Consider the following 18,171-nt stretch of genomic DNA (forward strand, 5'->3'; position numbering starts at 1 on the left):
CTCTAAAAATCTGATGACGATTGAAACTTTTTTTTTTTTTTTAGCTGCTTGGCGCACAGGAGGATCGTCTTCTTCTGTTCTGGTTAAGTTGTTGCATAGAGATCGTCTAATAGCTCGTTATTGGCTGAAGCTCCCTCCAGCACACTTTTCTGCTTTGACCACTGGAGGCTCCCAGCAGCTTATGCGTCACTTCGTCTCTTAGCCGCTGATCATGGCGGAGCTACAGTTCCAGGCTGAAGTGGAGCCTCAACTTCTCAATGGGGATGACTTGAACGAGGAAAGAGAAGAAGCGGACGCCTCGGAATCGGTAAAGAAAAAAAGAAGAAAGAAGAAGAGGAGCAGGACCACAGCGCCAGGTAAGGAGCGCATTTTGCGGTTAGAGAATCCTTTCAAAGAAAATAGCGCAAAAAAAAAAAATGTTCCCCTTATTGCTCGGTGTTGTGCAGAGCATTAAGTGTACTGGACAGGAGACTTTTTCAACCTGTCAGAGGGTATTCCTGTCCAGATGTCCCAACTCTCAGCGGCTGCTGCTGGAGCTGAGGGCGCTCATCTGGAAACGGGACAGACTCCGAAAATGAAACGTAACGTCAAAAATGGATTGGAAGCTGTCACTTGAAGATATGAGGGGAATAAATGTAACTTGCCCAGATTAAATATGTTTGATCCTATAATTCTTCACATAATCTGCGTGAAATTATGTAATAGACCCACAGTTTTAGTGCAATAAGATGACATGTTGCCAGTTGCAGCATTACTGCTTCACCATGTGGGAAGCAGTAAAATCCCAAAAGGTTAAGTTGCTGAAGCTGCCCTAAGTCAAGCGTGGTCCTCACAGCTCTGTCTATGAAGGGCTAAATGTCATAATGCTGCAAGCTGCATATGCCCTTGAGGATACTGACTTCTCAAGGCAAGAAATTATTCACACATCCTGCCAAGTTCAGATCATGGTAGATGCACTTTCTTGAATGGACTCCGAACCACAGATAATTTACTCCCTCTGTGTATGTGTGTGTGCGCGCATGCACGTGCATGTTCACCTGCACATGCATGCACGGCACTGTGTGACTTTGCAGCAGGGACAAGCGAGGCTGAGGGGGATGGAGACGCCGGAGGTGTTGGTGATGTGACAAAACAGTTGGAACAGCAAACGCTGGAGGACAAAGAAAGGGCCGAGGATGGAGAAGAAGGTATCTTCTTATTACAGCCGCCCACTATCAGCATCATTGTCTGCAGCAGTCATGCTGCTGGACTTCAAGTCCCACAAAGTGCACTGTGAAATTCAGCTGATCATATCTGCAATGTGATATTTGATTTTCAGCAGCACTCCGGGAATTGTGCCCAAACGCCTGTCGATATTTCTCACTTTGCAAACTGTATTGAAACTAATGATGCTTTCAACAGATGGGGACGAGGGAGAGAACTCAGCTGGAAAAAAGAAGAGGAAGAAGAAGAAGAAGAAAGGATGTAAGCTATTTTTTTTCCCATAGCGCACCAAAATGCACCAAGAATTTCAATTCTTCACTCAGCAAGAGGATTTTTCTTATTGTTTGTTCATTTAAAAAGCAAACACACACACACACTTAAGATATTAAGCAGATATGTAGCACATGTGGATAGCATTGAAAGATCGTTCAGTAAAAGCTTTGCGGTTGTGTTTGAGCATCGGCGTGTATTCGAAAACAGACGTCACCGCGTTGAAAACGCTTTGGAACACCAGATGATTGCAAACAGAGCACAACAGCAGTTTGTCTTTTTTTAAATCCATGTCATTAGTCGTCAGTATTGCACAATGCACGAGTGATCCTGCACGTGTCGGACAAAACTGCATGTTGTTCAGACAGGACGATATGAATGACTTCCCCAGCACTGTAAATCTCATGCTGTACCAGAATGCCAGGCATTGTTCTCTTAAAGTCAAAATATCAATGTCATGAGCACAAGGGCTCATAACTTGTTAACGTGTTTTATTTCCCCTCTCCTGCTGCTTTTTCCTCTGCTCCGCCTTTTCTGTATCTGGGCCACAGTGAAGGGACAGACTGACCCTCCCTCAGTCCCTATTTGTGAGCTGTATCCCAACGGAGACTTTCCAAAGGGAGAGGAGTGTGAATATCCCCCATCAAAAGACGGGTGTGTGTGACCTCTACGTTGTTCCTTCCGTCTTCCGTTATGTGGCATTCCTACATTTAACTTAAGTCCCACTTTCCGCCTATCCATACAGGCTATAATATACTAATTGATCGTGTTTCGTTCCAGTAAAGATGTAAATCCATTCTCTTTTTTTTTAGTATATTTTGCTGCAGTTAAAAATATCAGCACTGTTTTCACCTGTGCAGTGTTTTTTTTTCAGGGAGCATGTGTCATAGCCTCATTACAAACATTTGTATAATGAGAAAATAATGAGTGCCTCCTCTCCGTGGTGCTCCCCTGCACCCACCCCCAGGCGCAGCGCAGCGTGGCGGACCACCAGCGAGGAGAAGCGGGCCCTGGACAGGGCTAACGAGGAAATGTGGAATGATTTCAGGCAAGCGGCCGAGGCACACCGGCAGGTCCGTGCGTATGTCATGAGCTGGATCAAACCAGGGATGACCATGATAGAGATCTGGTGAGAAACACACTGATTTGTCTTTGAGAGTTATTGATATGGTCTGAGAAGATGAGAATGTGATTAAGACCTTGAAAGAAAGGGAGGATCTGCTCTCACCTTTTCTCCTCTGAATGTTTTACCTGGCTTCTCTCTAACATCTGCTGCCTCTTTGTGTTTCTTTCTGCTTCTGTCAGTGAGAAGCTGGAAGACTGCTCCAGGCGGCTCATCAAAGAAGATGGGCTAAAGGCGGGCCTGGCTTTCCCCACAGGCTGCTCCATCAACCACTGCGCAGCCCACTACACCCCAAACGCCGGAGACCCGACTGTGCTGCGCTACGACGACGTCTGCAAAATTGACTTTGGAACGCACATCAACGGTGAGAGCTCGCTAATAACTTTTTAAGTGCTTTTTCAAGTTACGGTCTCCCATTCCCCATTTGGCACGGTGGAATGATGATTGCCTTATGATTCTGGCCGCCTGGAATAAACTGTTCTCATAAGTTAATTAACGTCCTCTTTTTCTGGATGAATACATGCTGAATATTTCTGCAAAAAAAAAGTGTAAAAAAATGAAAATAATTAGCCGCTGCCGGCACTAACCAAACTGTTTGGTATTTTCAGGTCGAATAATAGACTGTGCCTTCACCGTCACTTTCAATCCAAAGTATGACCGACTGCTGGAGGCTGTGAGAGACGCAACCAACACTGGCATCAGGGTAATGGGGCCCGTCCTCCTATGCACCGTGCTTACACAAAGACCTGTGAAAAGAAACGAGAATCATCCAACCAGATCACAGTTTAGGTTATAATTCATATCTAGCCTGAAATGCAACTGTGATAACGGGTGACGATAACTCTGAAATAACGGCACAAATCATAACGTACAGTGGCGTGTAATAATTCAGGGTGACATAAAAAGTGCACGCTGTTGAATTCCTGCCAACTGCAGGGGACACACAGTTAATATCTGATGTAATCTTATAGTGAGAAAGCATAAAAGCAATCAAGTGTAAAATAGAAATGCATGGATATACAGCAACTGAACAGCGCATAACGCAAAAAATCGATAGTTTATATTTTTTATTAAACATGTGGCTGGAAAAAGATTATGTCTCACTTAAATGTGACTACTTTGGTACCTGATGTTACCTGATGATGCTCAAACTGGATATATTAAGGCTGTCAGTATACGATTCACTTATTCAGAGTTAGTTCCCCCTCAAAAATCAGAAAAAAAAAGAAGTGGGATATGATTCTTACTCTCCAGACCTTCAGTGTGTGATGGATGGCGTGTTATTTACTGACGTGTGTGTCTCTCATCTGTCCCAGTTCGCCGGAATTGATGTGCGCCTGTGCGATGTTGGCGAGACCATTCAGGAGGTGATGGAGTCTTACGAAGTGGAGATAGATGGGAAAACATATCAAGGTAAAAAAAAATGATGCCATGCTTCATCCTTTTTAATCATGAGCAAGGCTTAGAGCTGCTTCCTGTTTATGAAACTCTCTGTGTGCCGCTCGCTTGACAGTGAAGCCGGTAAGGAATCTCAACGGCCACTCTATTGGACAATACAGGATACACTCAGGGAAGACGGTCCCTATCGTAAAAGGTGGAGAAGCCACAAGGATGGAGGTTTGTACACCATTTACCACAGATTACACGTGGATTAGACTGTGGGGCCCAAATTAAAAAAAACGCAGACCTCTTTTTTTTTTTTCTTCACTAAAGCGTTTGAAATTAAACCTTTTCCACCTGACTGACCTTGCGTGAATGCAAATGGACCCTTTTTAATTCTTAAGTGCAACTGGACGAACATGTGGCTGGTTAGGGTTTCGACGGGGTCTGGAGAAATGTTCCAATTCGCCGCTTTAACAGCTTCTCGGTCACCCTCCTAAGCACCTTAATTACACTTTTTAATGGAATTAGCGGCCCCATCGAGTAGCAACACGTGTTAGAACACCAACCACTCGTTTCAATCGTGGGCATCAAGAGTTCATTAACGGGGCCAAGGAGAAAGACGGCTTCGCATTATGCAGGGAACTAAAGTGAGCCTGTGCCTGGCTGCACAGCTGTGGTGCATGGCTGGGGTTTTTTTCTTGGACAGAAGTGGGCATTTTAATTGGCGAGTTGCTGCGTCAAGCCTTTCACCTGATGGTTCCAGGAGAGTTGAGGAGGGGTTGATGCTGATGTGGCAGCTTTGTGCATTGTATTTTTAGCTAAAGTGTGTTGGTGTAAAAGGGCAATTACCCTCTTTGTGATCAGAGAGTGGCAGCTGGGTGTGCCGCGGGGACTGCTAGCACTTTGACTGATTATCGGTGCAGCGAGAAAGGGCGTCTCAGTGCTATCAGCTCGTACCACGGGGGACTCCGACAGCAGTCACGTGCTGATAGAGACGCAAAGAGCCAGTGAGATCCGACCAATCAACAGCTGAAAAGAGCACTACCGCCCTTTAATAGACTCCACACGAATATGTCATCGGCTGACAACTTGAGGTTTTTGTTAAATTTGCTCTCAGCCTCCCCTCCTCCCTCTAAAGTGCTTTTGTCCTATGAGTGCTCAATGACACCTGCCCTGCTGTAACAGTCTTTCATTTCTGCACTTTAAAGTCCTCGTCTCCTTTTGCTTTTTTTGCTGCTTCTCAGGAAGGTGAAGCTTATGCCATCGAGACATTTGGCAGCACTGGAAGAGGCGCTGTCCACGATGACATGGAGTGCTCGCATTACATGAAAAACTTCAACGTGGGACACGTGCCAATAAGGTTTCTGTTTTCACCTCATCGCCTCGTGCTTTGTGTTTTTATATGGTGGCTTTCTTCGATCTCCAGTTTGTCACGTTTCTCTCACCTCTCTTTCCGTGTCGCCACCAACACCGCAGACTTCCGAGGGCTAAACATCTGCTGAACGTGATCAATGAGAATTTTGGCACTCTGGCATTCTGCCGCCGCTGGCTGGACCGCCTGGGAGAGAGCAAGTACCTCATGGCGTTGAAGAATCTGTGCGACCTTGGCATCATAGACCCGTACCCACCTCTCTGCGACATCAAGGGCAGCTACACCGCCCAGTATGAGCACACCATCCTACTCAGGCCCACATGCAAAGAGGTGGTGAGCCGGGGCGACGACTACTAAGCATGCGCCAAAATCCACAACGAACCAGGAGACGACAGACTTCTTCAGACTGACAGCAAATATGCAATATTTCTCTGACCTAAATTTCCAGTGCTTGAATACCTTTAGATAATTGTTTTAGCAAAAAAAAAAAAAAAGACTCTCATGAAGTTAGCTTAGATAGTTTTGTTTCATTTTTTTCTCTCTCTCCAAAGGATCAAGCCAATAGTAAAAAGGGCATATCTTTAACTGATTCAGCATTGTCATTTTAGCTTTTTTTTTTGATGTGCTGCTTTTAGGTAATATGCAAAAGAGATTTATGCAAAAGAATTGTGCAAAAAAAAGGAGGTTTAGGTGCTCGCACCTTGCCTGAACATGCTGTGCTTTATTGCCTTGTTAAGCTCATGTGAGGAAAACGGAACTGCTATCAAATATTTATACTTCTACATTTCTTTGCTTTATTTTAATTTGAGGCAGTTTTATAAGAAATAAATTGTTATAAATCTTGCATCCAATGCTGCATTCAAGTTCATGGAGTTCTCTGGCAGCTCTAGAGACATCACTGATACACAGCAGTTTTCCAGTTTATTAGGAAGACTACTCCAAGACCTAATGCAGGCTGTGCTGCAGTGCTGAAACCTGAGGAAAAACCTCCGTCTTAAGAAAGAATTTGACCAAAAATAAACATTACAACAGTGAATGTTTATTGTTTCCACTTATATTGCTCCCTCTTTTCTTAGCTAGTAAGCAAAAATGTCAAATGATGTCAAACTTTAACCACGTACATGTGTATTTCTCTCTTTTAACCAACGGAGGGCGGTACTCAAACATGGGTTAAATATCAGTCAGCCAGCTCTGCTGGTGAAGATGATGCAGTAAGGCACATCAGGCTGTTTATTCATAGCCTGGTGCTTCTGCATAATGTGACCGAGGAATGAAACCGATTTTTCCCAGAAGCATTAAGAATGAGCACACTGATGTTTAGTTTATGCAGTTTAGATGAAACAGAACGGACAGGACACAGAAACAGCGTTGCAAGCATCACGATGACAACAGAGCATTCACCCTAAAAATTAAAAAATTAAAAAAATCACCACCTTGTCCTCTAAAAGAAAATTTCCAGCCCATTTCTCTTATTTTGGCAAAGTCTTTCAGACAAGGGCATGGGTGGTGATACTAGGGCTGAGGAATGCATCATGTCCCCTCATACAGTTTGTCCTTTCTCCTTGGAGTCAGCAGACCAGGCCTATTCTTAACCGGGGGCTAGCTCTAAAGTGGCTTGTGGACTCCGGATCTGATACACTGTGATGTCCATTAATACCCAGGCTTTTAATACATATTTATTTTGAGGCAGCAGGAGTCACAGGCCAAAAAGAGAAGCATATGTTCAGAGAGCATTTGCAACACCCAAACACGCACCGCCTCCTGCAGGGCTGACTTAAGAGAGGTCTTGTCAAGCGAATCCCCCTCATGTGGAAGCAGGTCTTCCAAAGAAGGTAAAATCCTTTCGTAGCGAGCCGGCTATAAGAGCAAACAAATCCCAATGTTTTAGCCTGTTGTATGCAGAGAGGGTTTTGTTCTCATCAGTCAGCAGGGGGGCGAGTGGCCCAGAGTAAAGTGGAGCTGCTCAGATTTAAGCCGTCTGATTCCTTTAATGTTTTTTCATGCTCTCCCTTCATCCCGGAGTTACTTGTTCTGACCTGCACAGTCCCAGACTCACCACCAAGGACATCTAGCATATGTACTCTTCCACACACGCTGCCTGATGTTTACTCGTTTATGATTTATCGGCAATATCTGTGTGACGACAAGGACCATTCAGTCTGTGCCTTTGCGAAATTTCAAAGTAAACAGTCTTCCATAAAGTGGATACAGCAGGACGCGACAGTTTTTTGGCTCATGAGCTCCGACAGCGAGGAAATCGAGCCAGGAAATGAAGTATACTTGAGTATTTTATATGTACTTCTTGCTGCTTTATAAATAATCTTGAAAGTTTTATGAGCTGAGGCACAGCATAACAGGAATACAATTCAGACAGCTTTGTGTGGATGAAGGTTTTTACGGTCTGCTTTGTTCTCTTTGATCCTACAGTGACTGTAGTCTGGAAGGTATCTGCTCTCACATGCTTATTTTTATCACAGGTTCACAACCTCAGTCCTATAGCTTTTCCCCCCTTTTGTTCTGAGACCATGGACCGTGGGAAAAAAAATAAAAGAAATAGGCAGCGGTTTCACTTTCATGCCCAAGTGAGGCCTAATTCAGACAGTCCTGCTGCCAGCTGCGTCCACTGCACTTCTCGGCGGTTCCCTACCAGTGGCCGCAGTGTTTTCTGAGGATGTGGAGGAGTTTGCGTCCGAGGCTTGCCTTCCAAGGTTTAACAAAGCTCTTGGTGTTAACAATAAGTCGGCCTTTCCTCCAGTCTTCATGACCAGCCACCACATACTCAGATCCTATAGTGGAGAAGGGGGGAAAAAAGCAATGATGTATTTCAGATCTGCTGAGAATGCCACTACAGCAGGGTGAAGAAAAAAGAGAAAAAAAATGACTATGGAAATGTACATCATTTAGCTATAACAAGTTAAATACTGCGCTTCCCTGGCTAGCTTAGCAGAAGCGATTATTGTGGAGTGTTAGACGTGAAATAGTCTCATAACAGAGAAGTGTGTCTAATCTTTTAGTTGTAAATGTCCAATTTAAATGAGTAATGCTAGGATGTTGGCACTCACTCAAAGCCTCTGTGAGAGGCGACAGGGATCTTTCACTCTGCACAAAGCCGGCACTCTTGTGCACTCAAGAGTCAACTAATAATACACTTCTGCATCGTGAGCAATAAAGTTTCTCAGTGGAGCCGGCTGCAGCTGACCTGGGTTGAGGATGGGGCAGGTACAGCCGTGGGTGGTCCAGGACTCTGGGTAAAGGGTAACACTTCCCCTCTGGATCTTCACCTGAGGGTTCTGATACAACACCTTCTTGACCTTGACCTTCACCTCTGCGTGAGAGCCTTTGTCGTGGGCTGACATTACCTTTGCCACCAGTACTGCCGAGGCAAGAAAACAGTGATTTAGACCAAAAGAAGTAAACAAATAACCATGTGAGAAACATTCTAATCATTTAGAATATAAGTGTTGACTAATAGTAGTACTAATAAGGCTCTAATTGTGTTTTTTGGTTCTGAAGGAACATTTCCTCACATTTATGAAAATATGTTCTTTTTAAGGCATGCAATTTAAGATATGGGGTGGTACCTGTGGCCAGTCAGATGTGACATGATCATGAAATGTTTAACCTGCTAGCTCCATAGACAAAGTCCACACGATGTCCAATTTTACTGATTTGCATGGTGTCTTGCGTCAAAGGTGAAGGTAATTATCTAGTGAATTCCCCCCTGAGCCATCGGGTGTCATATGTCCTGCCTTCTGCACATTCTTTCCAGGTAGCAGCCTCACCTAACCCAAACTGATCACTTCAAGTCAGGAGAGCACATCTGAAGCGGACTTTGTCCTGTTGTGTGCTCCCTGTGAGACAGGACCTGATTATCTTGACACTGTCCACAGGTCATGTGCAAAAGTGATTTAAAATATGAGACCCTAACCCTATCCTGGCCTCAAGACATCAAGCATTTCATTATAAATCATTTGGATTGTTAAGATTGACTCTCACGGTTTACAATAAATGTAAGAAAAAAATTACCATAGTCAAACTCTGCAGCACAGAAGAGTTTAGGGTTGCCAAGTGTTACCTCTATGCATTCACATTTCTCTGGAAAATGAAAGTCAAACAGATAACAAGATTAATACACATAATTTCACCGTGAAGTATAGATTGTTAGATGAAAGCAGCCTTATTTGCATCTATGTGGGCCGATGAGCACGCAGAGTGTTTGGCGTGATGTGACCTGTGACTCACCGGAGTGGTGCAGTGCAGAGAAAAGCTCCTCTACCCTAAAGAGTGCCGTCTCACTATATTTGCTGCTGTGTCCCATGTGGCCACTGGCTGTATAGAAGACCTCCACATCTGAGCTGTGCCGCAGAGGTAAAACCAGTCAGAGCCAGTTAATAACCCAGTATGCTCTCAAACTCCCCAGCATAAATCACCTGATTTATTTCCATTAATACATATGGTTGAGTCTTGGCTCTTACCCAGAAATGCAGTCACCAGTGTAGGGGTCACAGTCCCCCGTGCAGTCACACGGACGGCAGCCGTATTCATTAAGCCCCCAGTATCCCGTCATGCAGCTGTCACAGTAGGAGCCTCCGACACCGGGCTTACAAGTGCACTCCCCGGTGTTAGGGTTGCAGAGAGTGCTGCCACCTGAGTGGACTGAGCCGACAGGGTGGCAAGAACAGGCTGTGCAGGAAAGAGTGACAGAACAAGAGAACTGTGTGTTAACATCTCTGTAGCAAACACTTATGAATTTCCACAAGGCAAATGTATTTTATCATTCCACTCGTTACAAGCGACAAGTCGGAAGTATGTTATGTAGTCAGTGTGCTTTGAGCAGATGCAGCAAAAACAAACAGTGAAGGACTCCCTCGGCTTGCTGTCTGAAGGCTCGTTGACATGACAGATTGATTTTTTTTTTTCATTTCTAGTTTGTGTAAGAAAGAATGTTGCAGAATGCTTGGAAGGATGGAAGGGCAACAAAGGGGAAAAACATGGAGAAATTCCTCCACTGTTTGCAATTACAGCCACACTCTGAAACCTTGAATGCAACTTAAGCAAGAATTACAGAGACTCCTGTTAAGGAGCGGGCTGGAAGTCTGCTTAGTGTCTCATCAGTGACTTAGGAAGGTGCTGGAGCAAAATCCCCTTATCAATGAGATCAATGTGCTTTAATCCAGAGGGTAAAAAAGAAAAATCAAAACCCTCCAAATAGCAAATTCTGCAACTCTTAGTTGGACTTTTCAGCTGGCGTTGCTCCAAATAGAGTTTAAAGTTTTGGTTTAAGGCCAAAAAACAAAGACACACTGTGGGGTCTTACCTTTGCAGGAGTCAGGTGCCATTTTTGGTCGGCTGGGATCTCTGTAAAAGCCCTTCTTACAGCTCTGGCAGTGACGGCCCTCCGTGTTGTGGCGGCAGTCGTCGCACACCCCGCCACGCCGTCGCCCCGTTGCGAGCCACAGCCCTCGACTGAAGTGACAGCTCCTGGCGTGGCTGTTACACTTGCACTCTTTGTTCAGACGAGCGTGGGAAAAGAAAAGAAACACTCAAGTGTCACGCTTTAATCAGCTCACCTCTCAACTTTGAACCCCAGCGACACTCTTTAAGCAGCGCATCAGCATCTAAAAGGTGTGCATGTGATTTATGACGCTAAATTAATTTTCCCGATAAGCCAACGAGCCGCGTGTCCCACGCTGCATCTCACTCTCTCGCCCCATCACTCACTCTGACACTCGTGCGCCGTCCCCGTGATGCCGTTGGCGGCCTGCCAGGGTTGATCGTTGTAGAGAGGTGCGCAGCGCTCGCAGTGGTCGCCGGCCGTGTTATGTCTGCAGGCACACTTGCCGTGGACCTGCCGGACAGACGCACCAGACAGAGAAAATTTAACAGTTATTGAGCGTTTTATTGTATCTGCATGCACTAAAGGAACATCGCTTAGAGATCAGTTATGACTTTATGTGTCATGTGACCAATTTGAAATTGTTAATTTAGCTGTTTATAGTTAATTATACACAATAATAGCCATTTTAAATAAATGTGTATTTTGGACTCATTGTTGATCCATTTTCTAAAATTGATGCTGCACATAAACAACCATGCACATTGTAATAAGCACCTAATGTACTTATAACCAACCTCCTTCTTAAGTATTGCAACATAGTGGCATCTAAATGCACGCTGACAGTGTTTACACACTGTGCAACATGTCTACACCTCTTAAGCTGTGTTGGAAATAAACTATTGTTTCTATTCTCCACTTACAGTTAAGAGAATAACATGACTGAGACTATGGGCTGTTAAAGTATTAGGCCGAATACCATAATTAAGGTTTCCACCCCCTTAAATCCCTGTAATGGTAGGTAAAGCTGTGGCTTAATATTCAGTCTTCACTGCAGCCCTCCACTTCAGCAGCACATACCAGCACACAGCTGGGTAACAAGGGAGTGGTGGGAACAAAACCCCAAACCCAAACCACATCACAAACCTCGAGACAAACTGGGGGCATCGGCAGATTTCAACGTGACACAACATTTGAGTACATTTTCACAACGGGGCATGTTTGTTAGTGGGTTGTCATGTACCTGCAAACCGTTTCACAAACTCAAGCTCAATAAGTGCTCACCATGTTGCTGATGTTCTGTGTGCCGGAAAGGTGGGCACTGGCCGGTTCGCAGTGGTCGGCGTGTCCATTGCAAAGGCAGCTGCCTTTGACTATAAAATCATAGATGGCGTAATGATCCGTGGGGAGGGCAGAGGCACCAGGATGCTTGGCCTGACAGGGGCACGGCTGATTCTGCAGCAGACGGACTCTCAGGTTGGTGACCATGAGCTGGTCCTGAGCAGCCGGGCCATAGGGATCCACTGAGTGCCAGGGCGACAAGGCTCGGTAGATCACCTGGAGGACGAAGGGCAGCACATGTGAAAACCTCCAAAAACCTCTCTAACAAGTATTAAAAAAAACAATCTTAGATGCACTGACGGATCACGACAAAACATAAATTAAGTTTCTAAAAGCAGGCACCAGCCTGGATTTCCTCACACACTTGTGCTACAGCTGCTGTTACAGCAATACACGAGTAGCTTAAATGTGAACATCAGTGTATGGTCCTTCTTCTCCCTCGTTACATTTTGTTAAATGTTGATTGTTTAGACAAATAATCTCAGCCCGCCTCTGAATTCTAAGAACAGGGATGAAAACTGTGAGCCACACAGAGGAGAAGGAAGTTATCACAGACTCAAAACATTCACTTTTAATATCTATGGACCAAGTCTGTGTATAAAATACACTATATACTACAATATCCTCTCCAAATGGCCTTCCCTGCATGCGCATTAGCCCATATAGATTATTTTTAAACATGTTGAGCCAACTGGAAGTGAATTATATATTTTTCTGGAAGCATACTTGAATTTTGTCACTTCACAATGTCACTTTTCCTTCAAAACCCACACAGTCACCTGCTGTTTAAACCATCTGTTTGCAAGGGGCACGCTTGCAGAAACCATTTGAGGGAGTGGAACTAAAGGACAGCAAACAAACTGAGGGTTCGTACCAAGGCCCAGCATGAGACAATGAGAACTCTAGAGAACCTGAAGAATAGAAATATGAAGCTGAAAATGAGGGAGTGATTACTTTGCTGAGGTTTGTACAAATCATGAGCATGAGAGAGACTTGTTGCTGTGTCAGAATGGTTGTGCAACACTGTGGCACCACGCACTTGGTAAATATACAGAATCTGATGTGCAATCTGAAAAGGCTGATTTATAAGGAGCACGTTTTACTTCATCTCTTTACCGAAAACAAACAACAAAAAACAAGGTTGACTCTAAATATTCATTTCAACAATTAACATTTCAGGGCTTCTTTGAGTGTTAGCAGAAGAAGGGACGCTAATTATAAAGGATGAGAAGCAGAGCTCATATACTGGCAACACACACACACACACTTCAGGCAAATGCACTGCAATTATGAGATCAGCCATATATTCATTGTGTTATCCAGCCAGAACCTCCCAACATGTTCTTAGGCAAATTTAGAGCAAAACAAATCTTTACTCTGCCCAGCGAGAGTCGATCTGTGAATGAACCATAGCTGGTCGTAAGGCAGCATATGGCTTGTGTGTGTAAAAAAAAAAGTGTCAAAATGAACTCTGTTATTGTAGCTGTGCATATCACAGCAGCTTGAGGCCTTGAAGGCACGGCCCATGAGAGGGAGATTAGTTTACAAAGCTTGGTCAACTGTTTTGGTTGGTAGTTTGTGTGATAGCAGCTAATAAAGTGCCAATAAATAAACCACAAAGGTGAAGCAGTTGCTGTGAAGTGCTGGGATGTCTGGCAGCACTGATGTGATCACTGTCATATCTCAGAAATGACACTCCAGAGCTGCCCTCCAGATCTCTGTCTGAACAGTACATCACTTTTCTCTCCTTTTCAAGGCTTATTTCAAAATGATTCGACTTCAGATGACTTGTTTGATTAGATATGTAAATCCGAAAAGTTCCATAATTCCATAAGCACATAACTCAGATTTCAGGACAACACTCACCTCTCCTCTGCTACAAGGATAAGCTCCTGAATACTTGGAGGTGCAAGTTGCCCCACCCTCGCCAACTGGTGACCCCTCCACCAGGCCAAACGTCTCGTCGCAGTTTCTGGCAAAATATCTGAGGGTCTTCCATGTGCGTCCACGGTCCTGGGAGCGCTCCAGCACCATGGCAGCAGGGCGTGGGGAGCGGAACACCAGGATCAAATGGGTGAAGAGGAACTCCGTCTCCAGATCCAGCTGGAGCGTCTCCTCCTTTACCCCCTCCGCAGATTGCCACCAGGTGTCAGGGTGGCGGAAAGAGGAGTCGCTCATGGCAGATGGAGGGTGCTCCTGGCTGGGGATGGCAGAGTTACACCGGCTGCACGTTACCGCCGAGCAAGACCCCCTGCTGCTGCGGGGGGCGGAGGTCTGTCTGTAGAAGCAGAAGGGCTCCGAGGAGTTGAAGCCGCACACCGACCGAGTGCTCAGCACTCTACCCAGGGCCAAGTTGCCCATGCGGGGGTTGCAGGCTCGTCCAGAGCAGCGGTGATCCCTGACTTTAGACGTTACTGGGGAGAGAAAGTGTGTGTTTACTTTTGGGATATTAGTAATTGGAGATCCAGCTAGCATTTTCCTCCAGTTAAACGACTTTCTTAAATGACACTGAAAAGAAACAACAAGCAGGTTCATACTCACCGGCTAACAGAGGAGAGGATGCGCTCACCGGGAAAATGAGCAGCAGAGTCCACAGCCTCATCCTGACTGCGCTGTAAGTCTGCATAAGGTAAAATAAGGCAAGAAGGCGCATTCAAGTGCTTCATCTAAGGATGCCCATTTGCTAATAACGTTTTCTTTCCCTGTTATAAAACTGCTACAACAGACATTTAGAAATGCTGAGTGTAATTCCGTCTTTTGTCGTGTTTAAATCCTCTGTAGGCTTAGCTTGGACTAGTTCATCCCAATCCTCGGCACGCATTATTCTTCAATTATTTCCACTCCACCCCTCAGGATTCAACTTTGCTTTGGAGAGTTTTCATTGACATTTGGGAATATGAAGAGATTAGCACCGCCCTCTTCTGGTCTTTTCCAGACCACTGCCACTCCCACTAAAATCCGAAAACAGCAAAAGCATTCCGGGAAGACCTTATGACGTAAACGCTTTAAAGATGATAGTTTTGGAAAAAATGATAAAGTGAGGTGATTATACTGAAATATACAGGCTTCTATTTTTACTTCTAATAATCATCCAACACAGTTCTAATAAGCTTTTCTTTTTTTTTTATTTGTGTGCTCTATTTGTTTTCACTTTTAATTTTATAATATGAAGTTGGTTGTAATGATCCTCAGTGCAAACACATTAGCTTATCCTATAAAGAGAATACACAGCAAGTAAAATGAGACAGAGGGCACCAAGGCTGTAGCTAAAGGGAAGGGTATGAGGTGGCACTATAAACTGTAAATTAAAGAAGGGAGTAGCCATCAAGACATCACTGACTGGTCAGTGTAGTCCAGTGTTGGGATATTTAGATAGTTATAGTTATGCTTCTTTTTAGAGTTTGGAAGGTGACAATATAAATCTGAAAAGACACTTTGAAGTGGCCGACTGTGATTCTGCTGTAGAAACATGTACAGGTGGAAACTGAGGTTTCAGTGCTGCAAGTCTGATTGTTCGTCACTTCCTTTGTTACCCATTGACGATCAGGGTCTGGCTGCTGGGCTGGTATTGGCAGACACTCAATTTAATGTCAGTCTGGGTTCTTTGCTAGCTTTGCGTTAACATGTCGTGTCTGTAACACAATTGTTTCTGCAGTTTGCACTTTATTGCTAGACTTTTGTCCTTTCATGCAATACAAAGAAAAGTAATTTTCGTATCTGCTTTCCTCAAAACTTGTAGCCGGAAGCCATTTTTTGGTTCTTTTTATTTCTAATAAACAAATAAAGAATCATCTGCTCAACACAACATCCATGAATGTGCCTTCCTCCCTAAAGCAGGATTTAGAATTCCATTCAAAATCCACACAGGTGTTACATTCCTGCTACATATCAGCACTTATTTCTAACTGCAGCTCATTAACCACACTTTATCTGTCTGAAGTTGTCAGACAGGCAGCAGCCCCAGACCTGAGGGGGTCACGCAACCCTTGACCCAAATAATTATCCGGTTGCATGCCTTTTTTTCTTTAGCTTTTGTTGTTACTTGACCCAGAGAGTCAAAAGAGTCATTTCAAAGAAGAAGGAAAAAAAAATGTGACAAGCAGGCAGCAGATTTATCGTGCTCATTTGATACTGTGGAAAAGGTTTAAAGTGCAGATAGATAAAAGAAAATAAGAGTAAAAATGCCAGAGACATAGTGATGAGTGATGGAAGGAGGAACATGCTGTCAGGACTAATGTTTTCTCACAGTAAAATAAAATAAAATAAATGCCTATCGTATGACTCATCCTCTTACACGTGTGCTTGTATATGTTAAAGGAGAGCAAGTGGAGCGGTTATGAGCAATCTCAGTCTCTTCCCTAAGGCATCCCGGCCCCGATGGATCAGGACATTCCTGGAATACTGTGACTCTCGTCACAGTGACAGCGTCTTTAAAGGGGACAGGGTTCATGTCTGTGTGTTTTTAGATTTACCACGGCTTATTTTAGGTTTCTCCACATGATCCACTGGAGCACAGGGTGATGCACCTTGAGCCGTTCTCTTTGCGCATTGCTTGCATGTTTTTCGATCTTAAAATCCCAGGAGTCACCATGAAAAATGCTGCAGGAAGGATGTCTAATCTTGGCCAGTCTGCGCTGTATTCCCCTGGCAGAATGAAAGCGAGGCACGTTGCAAGAGAATTCCTCTGCTCGCTTTAACTCCAGCTGTTTGTTGTTTTTCTTTGTTACACAATTTCCACTCGGCCATACTTGGTACTTTGACATTGTTGGAAAATCACCCTATTGAGCTTTTTAGATCAAAAAGGCAAACACCATCTTCAAAATTTGATCTGGTTAGCGGTCAGAGAAAAATGTTGAGTAAAAGCTGCCCAAAGCACACGATTGATTACGTAGCTTGTTGGTGTGGCAGACTGCTTTTCATGCGGTCATGTGTAGGAGTCCTTTTCCACCCAAAGGTTTCTCCCACAACCTTGCCAGGAAGTCCACTGAAGAAATAGCTGTGCACAAAAATTTCTGTAAAAAAACACAACTTGAACTTTTGTAACATATAACATGTTACTAAAGGAGCTTTAGAGCGTCTGGCAGTCTTTATGCTGGCTGCTTCATAGCTACAAGTCTGTGACAGTTTTTCTTAACCAGGAATTATATTTGATTTCTCGCATATATACATAAATGACCAATGTTTAAGTGTATGTCAAAGGCAAAGACGACTGTCTGATCTGTTGTTTGGTGCCGATAAATGCAGTTATAGATGTAAAAGGCCAGACTGGGGAAGTTCGGTAACACATGAAATAATGCTTCCCATGTTAAATTACCTCCCTGCCTGCTGCAGTCTGGCGCTGGACCTCCAACAGCCTGCGCTGCTGTGATCCTGTCATCTATGGCCCAATAAGAAGACAGACACAGGGCTGCTGGCCAGCTTTATTTCCAGACTGTAAAAGGATATGGTTCCCTCCCCTCCCGTGCTTCCGTGTCACCTAGTACCTTCAGCCCACTGAACCATCTCAACCTTTGCAAGTAATCTGTCTACTCTCCTGTAAAAGCCAGACAAAAAGCCAGACATGCTCCAGGCAAGCAGAGAAGGTGCCCTGCCTGCAGGGTAAGCATTAAACAGATGGCTCTGAACACCCACTGTCACTGCTTTTCCTGCCATTGCATTTTTATGACGTTTATCACTACTATCTGTCTGCTCGATCCTAGCCATAACATCGCTCCCACCCACATTTCATCAGGCAGTGTAATCTGCAGTGCCAGCTCTAAAATGCAACTCTTCTTGTGATGTAACTCATTTGGAATTTAATGCTGTTAGTAATTCATATCATATAGTAACAATAGCAACAGCCCAACACATATTATTTTCTGCTCAAACACTTCTAGTAATTTATATTGTGTACTAATGAGCTTATGACACATTAGGAAAGAATTAGCAGATAGCTGAGTGCAAGCTCAATGTCAAGACAAGAGTGGACACAGAAAGAGGGAAGCTGTGGAACTTTCACCTTCATGTAAGCCGAGGAGCCGGACGTGTCCCATTTTTTATTTTAATTGTTGTGAGAGGGGAAGAGTCCCACAGAGAGATAAAGTGTACTGATGTCATGTCATCCGCTCCATGACATGAACAGTGGTAAGAATAAAAACGGAAAAA

General features: G+C 44.3%; 2 protein-coding genes across 2 annotated transcripts; one reads left to right on the forward strand and one right to left on the reverse strand.

Annotated features, from left to right (window-relative positions):
* The first annotated feature begins 55 nt into the window (after window positions 1–55).
* LOC102786710 (methionine aminopeptidase 2-like) lies at window positions 56–6,387 on the forward strand. Its single transcript, XM_006782581.3, has 11 exons — window positions 56–356; window positions 1,074–1,187; window positions 1,402–1,464; window positions 2,025–2,127; window positions 2,441–2,602; window positions 2,779–2,960; window positions 3,205–3,299; window positions 3,913–4,009; window positions 4,110–4,213; window positions 5,224–5,339; window positions 5,456–6,387. Exons 1-11 carry the CDS (start codon window positions 212–214, stop codon window positions 5,706–5,708), a joined length of 1,434 nt encoding a protein of 477 aa, XP_006782644.2. The 5' UTR covers window positions 56–211; the 3' UTR covers window positions 5,709–6,387.
* Window positions 6,327–14,901, reverse strand: LOC102785931 (netrin-4-like). Its single transcript, XM_006782578.3, has 10 exons — window positions 14,569–14,901; window positions 13,894–14,441; window positions 11,971–12,243; window positions 11,073–11,199; window positions 10,669–10,857; window positions 9,827–10,034; window positions 9,594–9,706; window positions 9,378–9,446; window positions 8,551–8,724; window positions 6,327–8,137 (listed from the first exon to the last, which is right to left on the reverse strand). The coding sequence occupies exons 1-10, from the start codon at window positions 14,678–14,680 to the stop codon at window positions 7,995–7,997; spliced, it is 1,956 nt and encodes a 651-aa protein (XP_006782641.2). The 5' UTR covers window positions 14,681–14,901; the 3' UTR covers window positions 6,327–7,994.
* Between the last annotated feature and the right edge of the window lie 3,270 nt (window positions 14,902–18,171).

Source organism: Neolamprologus brichardi, chromosome 7 (assembly GCF_056152115.1).
Source record: "Neolamprologus brichardi isolate AB-2024 chromosome 7, ASM5615211v1, whole genome shotgun sequence".
NCBI classification, from domain to species: Eukaryota; Metazoa; Chordata; class Actinopteri; order Cichliformes; family Cichlidae; genus Neolamprologus; species Neolamprologus brichardi.